Genomic DNA, 18,110 nt, shown 5'->3' with positions numbered 1-18,110 from the left:
AATCACTTACCCTTTTAGCTATTTCATTCTCAATAATACGACACAAATTATTGATACTATGAAATTGACATGTCCTATTATTAAAAGAGCCCAATATATTTATGTTATATTGCCAGATACTACGTAACTTTATCATTGTCTCTGCATTATATTGATGTACCATAAAAATTAGATAAAGTTTACCATGAAATGTTATTGAGATGTGTCCATTTGCTCATGAACATCCAACTAGATACCCAATAGACATGCTTTGGAGATAGAACTTAGTGCTAATTAATTGGACTTATGTTATATATTACATTAATAGTACCAATGTTGTGTACGGGACAAAATCACATGAGAAAGTTCCATATGCAAGTATTATAACCCTCTTTACAAAGCCGTAAACTATTTAACATGGATATTAAGAAGAAACTTGATAAATTAATTCCCCTTGAAACATGTGGTTCATCATTCAAACCCTAAAATTTCATGTGATGTGACATGATTTTCAGGAAGAAACTTGATAAACAACTCTCGCCATTCAACCCCTAAAATTTCATGTGATGTGACATGATTTTCATGACTCTTAAGTGCCATGAGTTTAGTGGGATTTGACAAGAACCCCACACCCATCACCAAGGCAAACCCCAAGCATTTTTTGAGACGACACCTAAAAGAACATTATGATTTTAAAACCACATGAAGAAAGTAGCGGTAGATAGGATAGGAAAAGAAGCCCATATTTCATTTACACAGAATCAGCTAAATTTCTCTATTAACAAAAACACAAAGAAGCGATCCTTCAACCATGAATTAGATTTTTAAATGGAAACCATCTGTGGGCAACATGAATGATTTGGAGATTGGTGTAATGTCACATATAACATTGACATAGAATTGCCTATACTAAATGAATGGATTTAGGTACCAGAAAGGTAAATGGGAGGTAGAATAAGTGGTGGATCAAACTCATGAAGAGCCAGTTGGGAACACTCCCCTTGCCTCCTTTTGTATTAGATATGCAACGAATTCATGGCCATCAACAATTAACCCCAAAACAAAACCAGATTGAAAGGGAAGGAATTGCAAAAATATCTCGGTAATAAAATCTGCTCGAAATTTTACTGTTCAATATCTGGAAATCTCATGTGTTGCATTCAAAAAGAAGACATGAGAAGAAAGGCAATTAGAAGGTATGAGTCAAATTGTGGCTACCGTTGAATTTTAATACTTAATTCAAACAATACCCTAAATATAATTAGTAATGCTTTGCTGTTGAGGCATTCAAAATCCCGAAATTATTAACATGTTTTGAAGTCAAGCCACGTGATATTTGATACAAGCAAGCTCAAGGGAAGCTTTTATATAGAAAAACCAATGCTAATGTAAAAAAGCACATGCAAAATTAAGCGTAAAAGTCTTGTGGATCTACAGGACAATCAATAATAATACTTTTCGTAAACCAAACCTACGACAAAATCTTCAATGAGCCCCACAACTCGTAACTTAAAAATTGAAGTTTCACGGGATTCAATCTCTCAACCCAACCAAAAACAATGACCTCGGCCTCTAGACCAAAGGCCAGTAGCAAGTAAAGCACCATCCATCCATGCTTTTGAACCTAAAGCTTCATTCCCCAGACAGCCTGCTAATCACTAACCACACACAATACAATGAGTCCATGTGTCTTCCATTAGTTAACATAATCAAGTGATTGAAAATTTACATCTAAGCAAGAAGCGTCACTCTATCCGTTAATCTCTAAATTTAGTTAATCCATCTCTACCTGTCAGTTAATTACCTAATTAATCTAATGTGTTACATTAGTTCATCTAGAAATTTTACATAAACAGGAAAACAAGGTTTACAAAAATAATTACAATTAATCTCATTACATAAATTAGAAATTCCTAATTATTCTCTCCCATAATGTAGATTCATCTGAAATAATCTCTCTACCTACCTTAGGATGAGGATCCACTGCGAAGGCGTGCTGGACCTTTCTGGGGCCGCTTTGCCACGGGCGTATCCTCCTGTATAGAACATTAGACAATTAGTATTATTGATAACAGTGAGAGCTAAAATATGCCAATGCACAATATGAAGTGTAAAAATATACTATCTAGGCTTGTTAACTGGAAACTAAGATTCTTAAGAAACTATTTAGCACAAGTAAGGTAATTTGGCCTTTTTTAACTAAACAATGGAGAAGATTTGTAACATGGTATTTATTGATATTTTTCCGGAACTTATCAACATATAAAATAGGATGCCATTTTCCCACATTATTTTTTCCATTTTAACTGAGGCTCTATAAGAAAAACAGAATTTAAAACTAGAAACGATTTCACCAACAGTATTAATCCATAGTATTCAAGACTTCAACAACACAACAATAGGAAGACAGCATTTTACAAATACAATCGTATAGCCCAAAAACAATGTTATACTGTGTGGTTGCCTCAAACAAGCATAGGTATGATTGCTAAATGAAACATGCTGGTATATACATGAATAACAATGTGCCAAAATTAAATACAAAAAAACACTGTAAGTAGTGGCCTTTGTTGTTCCAAGGCAAACAAAGTTGTAGCACTTGAACCTCTCACCTCCTTTTTGACAGGAACTTCTTTTTCAGAAAGAATCAATTCAATGTGGCAGGGTGAAGACATATATGCTGGCAAAAAAATCAGTTAAAAAACTTGAGAATATCTGCATCTAAAAAAGAGAATATCTAGAACTTTAGTAATGGAGAACACATACGATTGATGCGTCCATGAGCACGATATGTGCGTCTGCGTTGCTTTTGAGCCTTGTTTACTTGAATGTGAGACACATAAAGTGTATCCACATCCAAGCCCTTTGTCTGAAGTTAAAAATGAACAACTATCACCATCATGATAATTATAGATCACGCACTCCAGATTGCTTCCTACTAGTAATTTCCATTGCATAAATTATGATCTACCAAATGTGTCCGAAGGTAAAGAAAAAAGTAGCAAATTTACTACTGATCTAGGAGACATTATAAATAAAATCACCTCTAATCTACTGAACAGAGATCATGAATTACCAACCGCTATCATCTAGCACCTACTTAAGAAAAATCTAAAAATTACCTCAGAATTGGTGAAACACTAATTCTACCCAATATATTTAAGAAAAAACTAACAATTTCCCTACATATATAAGGAGAATCTAATAATTACCTCCACATAGATCATGGATTGCTAATGATTTACTAATTAATTCATACAAAACTATATAATTTACTATGGGTAGAACTATTAATTGAATAATATCTGTTTTACAAAAATTAATAAGTAAATAAAAATAGAATTACCTCAGCATTACTTTCGGCATTCTTCAGGAGGCCAAGAAGGAATTGAGCAGATTTTACAGGCCATCTACCTTGCCCATTAGAATGACGAGACTTTGCTTGAGCAGTCCTTCCTACACCTCCACAAAACCGACGAAAAGGGATGGCTTGCTTATGGGCAAGAACATCTTCCAGATACCTCTTTGCCTTAGCTAGATCAAGCTTTTTGATGGCTTGGGCAGCTTCTCTCGTATTCTGCACAAGGTCCACAAAGAGTATAAGCAAATCACCAATGCGGAACTAACAATGTGAAACGCAGAGCCTCCTATACATTGATCTAAAGTTTTGAGAATATGAAACTAAGGCTTTCAAACACAATGCCTGCTATAAATTGATCTAATGCTTGAGAATTTAAATCAAGGGGAGCTTACAACCTACTTGTTCATGAAATTACCAATAATACCCCTCTCCCTGATATTTTCCATGTTTCCAATATACCCCTCGTTTCTCCATATTCTCAAAAAATAACTTCAGAAATCATTTCAACATAAAAATAGAGCGGAAGAGAGAAAGTTTTTACAAACGTGTAAGATGTGCTTCTTAGTACACTGGCCAAATTCAATGTATTCTATGCCATTATCTCAAAGAGAAAACTCGACTAAAAGATCCAGGGTCTCTCTATATCAGCTGTAAAATTCACTGGCGCTTACACCGAAAAGTAAATTCCTTTTATTAAAAATAAAGAAGTTTTTCTGAAAAGCCGATGATGCAGAGATGTTTCGGTGAACAACCAACAACTGTAGAGCATCTGGAGAAATCACAACCAGGAGTATTTCTGAGGTTTTCCACAAAAATACTATACGTAAATATGATGGTGTAAGTGTAAAGCTTAAACCTAATAAGTATTAGAGGATGTGCTTATAACCTAAGCAGGTTCTCTTTGTATTATAGATCGTCCCACAAAACAAAACACCACATAACCTTCCTTTTATGAGAGCATTAAGGTTTAAAATGCATTAAAGGTTATGTGACATGTGTTGTTACAATGGGCAATATTACAGTGTAAAAGCATCGGTCTTACAAATAGATTTACATCTATGCTTAAACAAATAGATAGGATCGATTATCACTAATAAAAGTACAAACAAACCTTAAAATGGACACGAAGATCTGAGCCTCTGGCCTTGCATGCTGCAAAACCAGCAAAAGCAAAATGCTATTTTAAGAAAACAATTACACCAAAAAAAGAGCAAAATATCCTGAATGCGTACAAATCCTAAACACTAAGAGAGCAGAAAGTCTGATAAGATATTTACCTTTCGTGATATTATCAGGTTCTCTGGAGTAGAATTTCACCTGTATGAAAGCCAAGAGCACGACATAAGTTGTTTAAATTGAAGAAATTGATGTTCACGACGAAACAAAGATGTGTGTGTGTGTGTGTGTGTGAGAGAGAGAGAGAGATCTGTCATGAAACATAATAATGGTTTGTTGGGATTTAACAAAAATCATAAAATAATCAATCATTCAGGAATGTTGAAACCCACAATGAAGCGACACAACAATTTGTCAGACTGCTTCTTGTTTGTATTGACAATATTTACTCGTAATCAATAATGCACATTGAGGAATAAGCTAGACATGTATTCGAATCAACAAGCATTTCAGTAGAGTTCTAAACAGAAATGAAATAAATAAAACAAAAACAAAAACAAAATGTTTGAATCAAAATGAAATGGAATAAATAAATAAATATGAGCTATGGATCGAACAAAGAATTCAGAAGAGGTTCCTTAACTAAATGAGAAATCGGAATTCACGAGATTTCGAAGCAATTGAAAGGATCAAATTCGAAAATTTACACGCATTCAACAAAATGCCAAACCATAGTTGACAGAAATCGACGCAGATCAATCTAAAGGAGGTACGAAATCATTGAAACAAAGGAAGAGAACACATCGAAGGATAGGAAGAAGCATAAGATGTTTGTAAGGTTAAAACGATATCATGATCAAACAAAGGTTTTTTTTGGGTTTTTTTTTACAGGAATCCGAAAAGTAAGGATGCGTTTTTGGCAAGTCGGATGAAGCAAAAGCAAAGATCGACAAGAAGGAAGCATGAAGACGGAGAAAGAAAAGAACAAAGACAAGAAAGAAGAAGAAGAAGAAGAAGAAGAAGAAGAAGCTTGCTTACCATGGCTGCGCAGCGAGCAGCGAGGAAATTCCTGACCGCAGAGAAGAAGCTGAAGAAAAGGAGGGAGCTCACAAAACCCTAATGTGAGAGCTCAGTTGAGTTGAGTGGCCATTTCTCCTTTTGGGCGCCCAGGTGTGAACACACACATGTCCACCCAGTGTCAATTGTATGTCTTGTCCTGTCTCTTTGTCTGAGAGAGACCCCAGAGACACAAACAAGTGTATCTCTTTTTGTCTGAGACAGCCCATAGACAACTCTAACACTCTCACTAGACACTGACATATGGTACTGGGTACGCGCGGAATTGGGATGAAAATGTTCCCTCGGGGAGTCGGTACCTGTCTATTTTTTTGTTTTTTGTTTTTTTTTCGGGTTTTGGGTGGTCTGGTAGCCCGGCGGTTTTCCCCCAAACTCAGCCCGAGCAACTGTTTTATTCAAGGCTCCCGCATTTTTGTCCCCCTGAGTTGAGTGGCCATTTCTCCTTTTGGGCGCCCAGGTGTGAACACACACATGTTCACCCAGTGCCAAGTGTATGTCTTGTCCTGTCTCTTTGTCTAAGAGAGACCCCAGAGACACAAACAAGTGTATCTCTTTTTGTCTGAGACAGCCCATAGACAACTCTGACACTCTCACTAGACACTGACATATGGTACTGGGTACGCGCGGAATTGGGATGAAAATGTTCCCTCGGGGAGTCGATACTTGTCTTTTTTTTTTCTTTTTTCTTTTTTTGGGTTTTGGGCGGTCTGGTAGCCCGGTGGGATTCCCCCAAACTCAGCCCGAGCAACTGTTTAATTCACGGCTCCCGCATTTTTGTCCCCCCCCCCCCCTCGTGTGTTGCCACCATGTAGCTCCAGTCCCTCCCCTGCTCCATCATGTTGTGGTTCTCGTGACCATTTGTAGATGTCGCATGCCCCCCCCCCCCCCAAGATTATGATATTTGATCCCTGATTCCCTTTTATGTCCCATTCGCACGATGCAAACGATAAGACGTCATGTCTTTTCACCTTGGTCGCACACACACACACACACACACACACCCTCATAAAGAGCATTGTCCTCGATTGGCATCCTACCGATCTTTGAGAGCATCCTTATGTGATGGGTCATTGTTTCAATTCTTGGTTTTCATCATGGAACACATCCTCCACGCATACACACACACATACCCTGACAAAAAGCATTGTCTTCGATTGGCACCCTGTCAATCTTTGAGAGCATCCTTATGTGATGGGTCGTTGTTCCAATTTTGGGTTTTCATCCTCCACACTTTCTCAAAGTCATCCTTACCCATAATTTGCCTTCTATAGAAGATCAATTGCACATATTGAAAGCCACGAAACTCTTGGGTCCAACATTCTTTGCATGCTCCCCATCGTTATGATGCTAGCTAGGAGGTTTATTGAGTCAACCCTTTAAGTAACGCACTAATATATCATGGACAGTTTGGTTCTAACTACCATTGTGTTGGTTTTACCTTTGCTCACAAGCAAACTATTTGTAATCATCAACAACGGTCAAATAAGAGCTAAGAGCCAAAGTGAAACATATTTGCACAATTTTAGTTTGGAGTTGGTGATTCATCCTTGACAATCAGAGATAGATTGTATTAGAACATTGCAACTGAAAGTGTAGTTACTAGTTGAGGCAAAAGTGTGTAGGATTTAGCTAAGGTTGAGAAAGTGAGGATCGAAAACTCCAACATGATCGACCATGGACCATAGTGATAGATTTTTGTTCCTTACACTATGGGAAAAGTGTGATTAACAATTTCAATCAATCCTCAAACAATGTAACTCTGCAATATACTGTTGTACGAGAACATGTTTAGAGGTGCCCCATTCTCCGGAACAACTTTAACGAGAGAGATATCTAGGTTTCGGCGGTAATTTATCATTGACATTGGTCTTACCGAAAACCTAGGGATTGATTGATCAACCATCACCTAATAGAGACACCTTTGTTATTGTGTTCATAAAAATTGTAATTTGTAAGAGATGTTTGTGTAGGGTTCTTTCTTGATGTGAATAATGAATGAACCCTTTGATCACTAATCTCTGTTCTGAGAGATACAGATAGAGATAGATAGATAGATAGATAGTGCCTGTGTAGTATATGTGATGTGGGCGATGGCATGCCTCATCACAGATCTTCCATCTCCATTCAATCGTTGTATACCATGCATCAGCATGGGTTCCTTCCTTCCAGAGACACCATATATGATGTTTTGCAGATTTGTACACTTAAAAAGGACCTGCTTTCGTGTAAACAAGTCCATTTGCTCATGTGTTGTTATGGGTTTGATGCCTTCTCAGCTCTCGGAGACCATGCCATTCGATTGTTCTCATGGAATGGTTCATTATTTGAAGCTTCAATAACATTTTGTAAGGTCATCGACCCTTCTATGTACACATGGAATGCCATCATGTCTTCGTATATTAAATATGGAGAATACGCCACGACTATTCATTTGTATGATGTAATGCAAGAAGAAGGCGATGTTCAGCCCAACAAATATATATTTTCATGCATTTTTAAGGCATTTGGTAGCCTCAAAATGAAGAGAAAAGGGCAAATGTTGCATAGCAAGATGGTTAAAATTGGTCATGATTTGGACGAATATATAAGAAGCGCTATGATTGACATGTATACAAATTGTGGATGTTTGAATGAAGCAAATGATGTATTGAATGCTCTAAGAACCCAAGATGTGGTATCTTGGAATGCATTAATTGTGGGTTATATCCAGCATGGCCACGACATTCTTGCTCTTAAACTCTATGAAGAAATGAATAATGCTAACATTAAACCCACCAAAGTTACACTCTCATCTATACTCAAAGCATGTAGCAGTATTGCAGCTATACAGGAGGGCATGTGTATACATGATTTCATCATTAAATCGGAGCTCGAAATGGATGTGATTGTTGGTGGAAGTATAGTTAACATGTATGCTAAATGTGGTACATTAATTGAAGCAATGTCATTATTTGATAGCTATTCTTGCATAAGAACAAGAGTGAATTGGAATGCTTTACTTGTTGGGTGTGTCCAACATGAACATAATGACCTCGCTTTTGAACTATATGAGAAAATGCAAGAAGAGGGCATTTCACCCGATAATATTTCGTTCGGATGCATGCTAGGTGCTTGTTCTCATTATGGACAGTTAGCATGGGGTAGAATCATACATGATGCGATTGTCCGAAATGGATTTCACTCCCACATGACCATTGGAAGTACACTTATTGAACTATATGTAAACTATGGTGCATTAACTGAAGCTCATAAAGTATTCGATGACCTACCTGATCCCAGCCTATGTTCATGGTGTGTGCTTATTAGAGGATATACATTACATGGGCACAATGAAGTGGCACTTGGGTTGTTTAAAGAAATGCATGTTATGGGTCTTGAAGCGGATAAACAAATGTTCTTATGCACCATTCAAGCTTGTGGAAACAAGAAATCTATAGAACAAGGGAGATTGTTGCATTGCCATATTGTTCAAAGCGGTTTAGACCTAGATATTGATGTTGGAACCACGCTTATTTCAATGTATGCAAATTGTGGGGATTTTTCCACTTCTCATATTGTGCTTCAAAGATTACCAAAACATGATTTAATATCATGGAGTGCATTGATATGTGCATATGTTGGGCAAGGTCATTTTGTATATGCCTTACAAGCTTATGAGGAATTCTCACAAAGTGATATAAACATAATGCTTGATGAAGTCACATGTTCTCACATGGTGAAAGCATGTACTGAAGTCGGGGCAATATACCAATGCAATCAAATTCTAATGCAAATCTTCAAAAGTGGATTTGATAAAAGTGTTATGAACATTTCTCTTCTTGAAATGTATATTCAACATGGGAGGCTGGAAGAGGCATACAAAACCTTGATAATTGACAATAGATCAAATCTCCTTGCATCATGGAATACAATGATTGCCGGATGTGTTCAACATGGCAATAGCATTTTAGCAAGAAGATGTTTCGAAGAGATGCAAAGCCGAGGAATCCAGCCTGATGAGAGAACTTTTACAAGTGTCTTATCTGCATGCTGCCATGGTGGTAATATAGAATATGGGCTTATGGTTTTCAAAGCTATGCAAAATGAGTATGGTATTACACCTTGTATAGAGCACGTTAATTGTATTGTTGATCTTCTAGCTAGGGGAGGTTGGCTTGATGAGGCCAAAGCTTTGATAAGAAGAATGCCACATTTACCAGATATAACAGGGTGGAGATCATTGCTTACATCAAGCTCAAAATTTGGCCACCAAATGTTGGGTAATGATTGCTGAAAGGAAATTTTGCATTCATTTCATTACAAATTTGGAACTTTTACTAAACTAACCAAGTTTCTCCTCGGCACCATTGCTTGGAGATATTACACTATTGTGTCTTGTATATACTAACTATTCCTTATGAGATTCCTGAATTTTCTACTAAGTAGATGCCTTGTTTTTTTAACCTTTTTGATTTATTGACCTGCGTTGAAAGAAATACCACAATACAAAAGTGAATTCATGTATTTTGGGAAGTAAATTGTAAATGAAATTGATGTAACAAACAAGGATGGATCATGGAAACATCCCATATAAGATTTGTTTCATAAAATGTTCACGTATTAGTTGGGAGGGAGAATCAGTTGTATTATAATATAGCTAACTTTGTGGACAAACTTATCAAAATACTAGTATTATAATAAACTCGTATGGCTGTTGGATGGAATCGATAATATTTTTTTGTTTGCATATTTTTTGTTTATATATATATATATATATATATATATCCATCTTTTTCCATATGAAAATCATTTTGTAATACTTGTTGATGTAAGAATACCTTACCTTATATCTTGCACAAAAAATCTTGATTAGCTAAGGCATATATATTAGACATAATAACATAGTGTGATGAATTGACCGAATCTATTTCAAGCAGCTGGATTGCCACCCGATGTCCCCGTTCAATATCCATCTGTTGTCTACAAGCACCAACCAAGTGTAACAGTGATAGCCACGGAGTCTGAAATGGCATGATATTGACTAAGTGTTCAGCTTCGTCAAGCAATCCTGCCCTCCCAAGTATATCCACTAAACAGATATAGTGATCCTCAAATGGCACCACTTCATACTCATTATACATAGAAACAAACCATTGGTATGCCACTTTAACCAATCCATCATGGTTACATGCGGTTAGAATATTTATGAATGTAACATGGTTTGGTTTTAGTCCTCTATCATGCATTATAAACAACAAATGAAATACGCTATCAGCATGTCCATGCTTGGCAAGCACTGCCATGAATGTGGTCATCAAAACCACATTTTTCTCCGAAAAGCTTTCGTACATTTTCCATGCATTTCCCAAGAGACCACATTTTCCATACATATTGATGAGTGTGCTAACTAAACTTGAATTGAGCTCTATACCTGTGTCAACAATAAATGCATGAATCCACTGACCCTCATCTAAGGCTACAGATTCACCACAAGCATCGAGAATGCCAATAAAAGTGAGTGAATTTGGCTTTACTTTTCTCTCTTGCATTTGTTTAAGTACCACTATTGCATCGTGAATATGCCCATTTTGAGCATATATAGAAATGATGGCATTCCACGTGATAATATTCCTTTGCTGAATCTTTGCAAACATGCTGTAAGCAGAGTTCACATCTCCACATTTTCCATACATAATCATGATGGCAGTTTGAAGAACAACATCTTGCTCTATTTTATTCTTCATTATGAACGCATGGATCCTCTTACCTTCATCTAAATCCATGTTTTTGGCACAAGAATCAAGAATGCTAACACATGTTGAGGTGTTGGGTTTCAGTTTGATTCGCATTTGATTAAAAATTTGGATTGCCTGAAAATGGTCAGAATTAGCACACCCTGAAATCATTGCATTCCATGCAATAACATCTTTTTTGGGCATCCTAACAAACACTTCTCTTGCATCTCGTACATTGTTACATTTGCTATAAAAGCTTATTAGAGCCGTGGCTACAATTTGATCTGAGTCATAACTATTTTCAACAAGGTAAGTGTGAATTAGTGCACCGTTCACATAAGTACATGCTTCAAGAATACAGATGAAAGTGGCTCGGTTTGGCTTGATACCACATTGATGCATTTCATAGAAAAGCCTAAAAGCTTCATTGATACTTTGGTTGTATATATGAGCAGAAATTATTACGCTCCAGGATACATCATTTTTCTTGTTTGTATCATTAAAGACTCTGCTAGCCTCTTCCAAGCTACCACATTTTCCATACATATCAACCAAAGCATTACACACCATAACTTCGAGAGAAAAACCACTCTCCACACTGACATGATGGACAATTTTCCCCTCAGAGAGACCCTGACACCCACCACAAGCATCAACAAGACAAAGAAACGTTACTTTATTGGGCATCAAATGATATGCACCTTGCATTAAGCTAAACATATGAAGGGCATCTATCATCTTCTGATGTCGTGCATACAAACCGATCATGGCTGTGCATAACACAGTGTCCTTGATATTAATATGTTCAAAAGCCATCAAAGAATATAGCAAATTACCACTTTTTCCATACATATTGATTAACATAGTTCCCACCATAGTATCACATTCAAACCCCATGTTTCTCAAATGAATATGCACTCTTAGAACTTCGAAATGGCACTCACTATCATGAGTGAAACATGACAGAATTTTGACAAAAGTGGACTTATTTGGTAAAGTTCCTTCATGTAGCATTTGTTGGAAAAGATGAAGCTTTCCATGGTTTCTTCTTCCTTTTCCATGTGATGCATTGCTGAGTATTGAATTCCAAATAGAAACATCTTTTTCTTGCAGACAAGTAAACAAAATCAAACTTTCTTCCATGGCCTCACATGTGGCGTACATTCTCACCAAAAGCTGTTCAATGTTTGGGTTTCTTTCCAATCCACAAGTGACGATATCGTGATGAACATTTCTTCCCTCAAGAAGAGACTTTTGATTGATGCAAACTGTTAATATAGAAGAGAAACAGAACTTATGATCTTGAATAGGATGGATTGAAGCCACAGTTTGCGAGAAATGCTTACAAAAAGCTCCTTCTTTCTTTAAGCATTTTCCATTGCTGGTAGTGATTATGAAAAAGCCAAAGCCGAGTCCTAATTTCAGGGATAAGATGGGTGGAGGAAACAGGGGTTTCCATAGAGCAAGCATGCTCCATTGCCCTTCCTCTGTTTTCAAAGAAAGAAGAAAGAAAATATGTTGCTTATAAGTTTATTTCTATTTCCTCAAATGCCCTTGATCAAGACCAGCCCCCACCTTGACCCCAGGTTTCATGACTGAAATCTTGTGTAATTAGTCTACTTCCGTAACGCCATCGGGGGAGATGGGGAAATGGCGACAAACTTTATTTTCATATGCTCGGAAGCTTTCCCCATCCCAAGATATGCCATTTGTTATTGTTTTGAAAACTTACTGAAGTACGACTGCTAGCAAACATGCACATTTTCGATCACCCCCTATAGTAAGTATTAGTAATCTCCAATCAACCACTAATAACCCCACGGAAATACTCATAAACTCAAGCCTTAATCAAGGGTTGCATAATACAAGATATTTGAGATTGAGAACTTGACCAATATGTGGACCATGTTTAGATAGAATAAGATTCAAACCTTGGGTTTGTCAAGCATATACACATATGAATGGCGATACTATAGTTGGTTAGAGAATGTGAAAACGAAACCCATTGTGGTCAAAAGTTCTACAATGATGAAATCATATTTATTCTTGTATAACAAGCATTGTCGTGTCCCAAATGGCAATCCTTCCACTCATCTCTCAAATTCCTATTTACAAATTAACTCTCTATAATTGCCATGCCATATTTATTCTAGCATGACATAATAGCTTGGAAAGTAAACCACGTAAACTTCCCGATCATGTCTCAATTTCCTAATTCCAATCAAACCCTCTACATTTGGCATGCCAAACCATACCAAAAGTAAGTGAAAAAATAAATTTAAGCATGGAAATTCAATCCTAAAATTCTTTAAACTTTGTCTTAACAATTATTGTTCCAAAATTGATCAGGGTATACTTGATTACATATTGTATCCATAATTCTGCACTTGATGTTATGAACACAAAAATGGTCACTTTACAAGAACAACTTCAGAAACACTAAAAAAAAATGCTAGCACTTGATTGCCAACACTATAATACGTCATATTAATCAAAAGGTTTCACGCAAGGCGTGATATTCATCAAAAGAATTCATGCAAGGTGTATATACAAGGAAATAGCTGATACACATGATGAACGTCAAGACTAGATTACATTACAAAACTCAAGATGACTTCCATTGCATGAGCCCCACAACTAGTGATGAAACAGAAAATTTGTAGCCACCAATCCTTTATTCATACCTACCTACTCCTATTTAAACTAGGTACAAGGATGTTAAAGATGAGGAGGTCGGAATGTTTTAGGGTGAATGATCGCAAAAGGAATGCATACACACAGCATCTTTTTAACGACATCCTCATCAAAGTAAGAGACTTGATGCATTACTGATGTTTCCATCCAATCTGGACTACACCAAGGGATGCATTTATACCAGGTCTATGTCGATATCCCAATGCCTAAACAACCATAGCAAGTTATCACATGAAGTCGACATCCAACAGAAGCACATGACCTCGTAAGTGTGGAATATACCCTGGAATCATCGAAGAAACATTGTCCAACGCGATCCAGATCAGATCTTCTCCGTCAGAAAGATAGATCCTAAATCATAGCAAGATATCACTTGAAGTCGACATCCAACAGAAGTACATGACCTCCTAAGTGTGGAATATACCCTGGAATCAACGAAGAAACATTGTCCGATGCGATCCAGAACGGATCTTCTCCGTCAGAATGAAAAATCCTAAACCCTCTCTAAGAGAGGTGCTGTTTGATTCTCAAAGAGCAACACGACCTACTTGAAGCTATAAAAAAATGGTTGCAAGCTCTTCTAATGCACATAAGAGACAGGCGAGAGAGACTCAATTCACAGAAGAGGAAGGCTTATACAAGGTGGAGAAGATCCGGGAAGCCCGCGCAAAGAAGGGCAAGGAGACTTCACTTTGACTGGTGATGTAAAACCTATGATCTGTCTTGGCGGAATTCAGTCTCGTACTACTCGTGGCATCAGCCCCACCGACAGCAGAGAAACTTGATGTCAAGAAAGTGTCATCGTCCACAGATTCCCCCGGAGGGGTCCGGATGTCAACGTCTCCTTCCAGCATTTTCACCACTCGAGACATCGAAGGCCTAATGTTGGGATCTTCTTGAACACACCAAAGTGCCGTCAGGAAAGCTCGATGCACCCTCTCTTTAATATTATTCTTATTGTTATCCTCTTTTAAATCTTTGTTGTCGATGGAGTTGCCGTCATTGCGAACGTGATCGAGATCCGTCATTATTGCTTCATCGAGGAGCTTCCTCTCGATCGATTCACTTCCTTGTAGGCTTAGATTCCTCAGCGCCCACCCAGGCACATACCTACTAGTTGATGAATTGCTTGGTGCTTCGTAGTTCCTTCGTCCGGACAAGATTTCAAGCAGAAGAACTCCGTAGCTATAAACGTCGGCTTTCTCTGTGATGCTCACAACTCCTCGTAGCCATTCGGGCGCCATGTATCCCCGCGTCCCTCTCACAATTGTTTCGGATGAATCTCGTTTCTTCCTGTTCATCATCTTTGCGAGGCCGAAATCCGAGAGCTTTGCCTCGCCCTCATCTGACACTAACACATTCTCGGGCTTGATATCACAGTGGATGATGCACTCGGGGCTCCCCTCATGCAAATAAGTTAAAGCTTTTGCTACTCCAATGGCGATCGTGAGCCTCTCTTTCAAAGTAAGCGTGCTTGTTTTCTCCTTCACCATTCCATTATCACTGTTTGTACTTGTCGGAAATAGAAGACCATCAAGTGAGCCTCGGGCCATGTGCTCATAAACAAGAAGCCGATGGATCTTGTCTAAACAAAAACCTTTCAGGCAGACGAGATTGACATGGCGAACAGTCCCAATAGTTGCTATCTCAGCATGGAATTCCTTCTTTCCTTGCATGACCCCTTCAAGTTGCTTCACTGCAATTCTACTACCATCTTCTAGTGTTCCTTCATAAACTGAACCGAAAGATCCATGGCCAATTCGTTGTGTAAAGTTCTTCGTAGCAGTCTTGAGTTCACCATAAGAATACCTCGGGGGAAGGCCTGGTAAGGCTCCAAGTAGAAATTCTTCTTCTTCAGCATGAGCTACTCTAACCCGACACCTTACAAACCACCACAATAACACGAGGAACAAGATTAAACCAACAGGAATACATATCCCTAGCACGATCGCCAACGGGAAGCTTGGTTTGCCTTGCACTCTCACATAGAGGTCATACGCGTACTTCTGTGTGTAGTTCCCATCGATCGAGGCTGTGAAAGTTCGCAGCTGTTCTGTTATGAGGCAAGCTCCATTGGATTCTCCATAGAAGAACCCCAGGCAACCACAATTCCCTACACAGATGCTCTTGCATGAATGTTGAGAAATGCCCATAGCTGTGAAAGCCGTTAAATTTGAAACCAAGCTAGAGCCGAGAGAAAAGTAGGACGCCGCGGGCACCTTCACGAATTCAGACCCATATTTGCTTTCACATACGAGGCCTCTGGGCGGCACGCAGCCATTGAGGGTGGCCAAAAGGCCAAAGGTGGGTGGACATCCACAGCCTTGGCCAGGCATGCACATACCATAGAATCCACAGTCATCTGGCAATTCACAGGCACCAGTTATAACTTGCATTTGAATAGTCCAAGCTGAGGTTTCATTGTTGAACCCATAAAGCCTCATGTTCCCATCCGAATCAAGGTTAAACCTTTGCAAGACTTGAGAAGCCGAGGCATCACTCATGTTCCCAATGGTAGCCATGATCTCGCCATGTCCATCAAACAAAGCAATACTTCGGTTAACTATAGCTGCATAAGCAAGGTTAGTTGGATTACTATTACTACTACTACTATTGTTATTATTGACTGTAGGGGAAAGCTCCCAATATGGCTCTTGTTCTACATACTTTACATAGCTCACTAGTCTCTCACTTTCCATAGCTAGCATAGTCATGCCTGTTGATGGGTACCCATTCCTAGCCATTGTAAGGAGGTTCGAACCCACTGCAAGTCGTTGGGATGGCACAAGAACCTCTGTCGGGTGGTCGAAGGACTGCCAGACGATGCCCCCGGATTGATTCAGCAATACAAGGTTACCATTGTCCCTCAATTCCATGGATTGAACACCTAGACCAGAAGTGTTGGTACTCCAAATGATGAGTTGGTCACCGATAATGCCATGGGCATCATCAACGCTGATCGTGAGATCCCCTGTTTCTGTGAAGGAAAGGGAGGTTGAGGAAGCCCCGAGATTGTCATAGAGTCCAGGGTTGTTGTCCCTGTATGTGTACCAAATTAGGGTTGAAGATGAAGCAGTGTAAACGATTCCTAGGCTGTGAGGGTTGGATTGCCCAGGTAGGCTGCCGAATTTCAGTTGGAAGGTCCCATTGGGAGATGAGAGGATTTGAACCAGTGAGGTCTGCTCCGCATAATCACCGCCTTCAATTGTGTATGTGTTGTTGAGAGAGACAGAGGATGGGGAGGCACCATCGCTGCTGGTGGATTGGGAGGTTGAGAGGACAAAAAAGGAAGGAGAGCCCAGAAACAGCATGAATGGAAGGGTCTTCCATAGCAAGGAAAGCATTTCTGAGCTATCAATCGCCCTTTTCCCTTGTCTGTGTGTGTGTGTCTGCAGAGATGGACGTTTCAGGGGTGAAGACGAAGAAGAAGAAGAAGAAGAAAAGTGAAGAAAAAGAAGAAGAAAATTGAAGAAGAAGAAGAAGAAAAGTGAAGAAAAAGAAGAAGAAAATTGAAGAAGAAGAAGAAGAAAAGTGAAGAAAAAGAAGAAGAAAATTGAAGAAGAAGAAGAACCCAACTTGGACTTGGTGGATACTGAATTTTCTACGAATCTGCACCGGTTCGGTTTCGGCTTAACCGGTTTGTTGTTGTCCCAGCCAAACCGGGTAAACCTTAACCGGTTTGGGATTTTCCAAACTTGTTCCTAAACAGGTTAAGGCAAACCGATTTAGGAACTGGTAAAACTAAGCCGAGAAGTCTTAACCGGTTTGGAAATTGGTTTTGCCTATATTGGTTCAGTTCAGCTTGAGCCATCAAAAACCGATTTCAAACTGGTTAAGGAACCTCAAGCCTAAATCGTTTGAAAACGGTTTAACGAAGCTGGTTAAGGAAGCTCAAGCCTAAATTGAACCACCAAACCGTTTAAAAACGGTTTAACGGTTCGTTTTAGGCTTGAACTGAGGCATTACCAATCCCTAGTGGATAGAACAAGCAAAAGGTCATCAAGCATGAAGCGGACAATTAAAATAAGTACCTTCAAAATGTAAGGACTTGAGGTTACAAAAAACTTTCAAATGGGGTTGAAGCATGTACCAATAATGTCTTGGTTCCAATAGATCCTCACCAAATTAAGAGTGAGAAAGTATTTACCAAATTCTACCCTTTACATCAA

General features: G+C 38.6%; 4 protein-coding genes across 5 annotated transcripts; 1 reads left to right on the top strand and 3 right to left on the bottom strand.

The window, feature by feature from the left end:
• Positions 1-1,233: 1,233 nt before the first annotated feature.
• Positions 1,234-5,594, bottom strand: LOC147867668 (large ribosomal subunit protein uL22-like). 2 transcript variants are annotated; one of them, XM_087315448.1, is made up of 8 exons: positions 5,495-5,594; positions 4,618-4,657; positions 4,452-4,492; positions 3,326-3,556; positions 2,746-2,848; positions 2,592-2,659; positions 1,946-2,015; positions 1,234-1,627 (listed from the first exon to the last, which is right to left on the bottom strand). In XM_087315448.1, exons 1-7 carry the CDS (start codon positions 5,495-5,497, stop codon positions 1,947-1,949), a joined length of 555 nt encoding a protein of 184 aa, XP_087171574.1. In that variant the 5' UTR covers positions 5,498-5,594; the 3' UTR covers positions 1,234-1,627; position 1,946. The 2 variants fall into 2 exon arrangements, with proteins under 2 accessions (XP_087171574.1, XP_087171573.1); XM_087315447.1 differs by having other exon boundaries at positions 1,234-1,637; positions 5,495-5,593.
• A 2,079-nt stretch (positions 5,595-7,673) lies between these two features.
• LOC147867667 (pentatricopeptide repeat-containing protein At1g74600, chloroplastic-like) lies at positions 7,674-9,806 on the top strand. Its single transcript, XM_087315734.1, has one exon. The coding sequence runs from the start codon at positions 7,674-7,676 to the stop codon at positions 9,804-9,806; it is 2,133 nt and encodes a 710-aa protein (XP_087171860.1).
• Positions 9,807-10,339: 533 nt separating this feature from the next.
• Positions 10,340-12,737, bottom strand: LOC147867666 (pentatricopeptide repeat-containing protein At5g27110-like). Its single transcript, XM_087315446.1, has one exon. It carries the CDS (start codon positions 12,715-12,717, stop codon positions 10,357-10,359), a length of 2,361 nt encoding a protein of 786 aa, XP_087171572.1. The 5' UTR covers positions 12,718-12,737; the 3' UTR covers positions 10,340-10,356.
• A 969-nt stretch (positions 12,738-13,706) lies between these two features.
• LOC147867665 (G-type lectin S-receptor-like serine/threonine-protein kinase SD2-5) lies at positions 13,707-17,389 on the bottom strand. Its single transcript, XM_087315445.1, has one exon. It carries the CDS (start codon positions 17,283-17,285, stop codon positions 14,553-14,555), a length of 2,733 nt encoding a protein of 910 aa, XP_087171571.1. The 5' UTR covers positions 17,286-17,389; the 3' UTR covers positions 13,707-14,552.
• Between the last annotated feature and the right edge of the window lie 721 nt (positions 17,390-18,110).

This window comes from Azolla caroliniana, unplaced genomic scaffold (genome assembly GCF_043228905.1).
Source record: "Azolla caroliniana isolate FFs.n. ecotype wild unplaced genomic scaffold, voAzoCaro1.0.p SCAF_2, whole genome shotgun sequence".
Taxonomy (NCBI): domain Eukaryota; kingdom Viridiplantae; phylum Streptophyta; class Polypodiopsida; order Salviniales; family Salviniaceae; genus Azolla; species Azolla caroliniana.
The sequence above is the reverse complement of the archived record's forward strand: the minus strand, read 5'-3'. Positions and strand labels throughout refer to the sequence as shown.

Excerpts from the sequence above, each read along its gene's own strand:
- LOC147867668 (XM_087315448.1), bottom strand. Across the intron at positions 2,849-3,325 it reads ATGCCGAAAGTAATGCTGAG|ACAAAGGGCTTGGATGTGGA; the intron begins GTAATTCTATTT and ends TTTTAACTTCAG. Across the intron at positions 2,016-2,591 it reads AAGTTCCTGTCAAAAAGGAG|GAGGATACGCCCGTGGCAAA; the intron begins GTGAGAGGTTCA and ends TGTTCTATACAG.
- LOC147867667 (XM_087315734.1), top strand. The coding sequence starts at position 7,674 with ATGCATCAGCATGGGTTCCTTCCTTCCAGAGACACCATATATGATGTT.
- LOC147867666 (XM_087315446.1), bottom strand. The coding sequence starts at position 12,717 with ATGCTTGCTCTATGGAAACCCCTGTTTCCTCCACCCATCTTATCCCTG.
- LOC147867665 (XM_087315445.1), bottom strand. The coding sequence starts at position 17,285 with ATGCTTTCCTTGCTATGGAAGACCCTTCCATTCATGCTGTTTCTGGGC.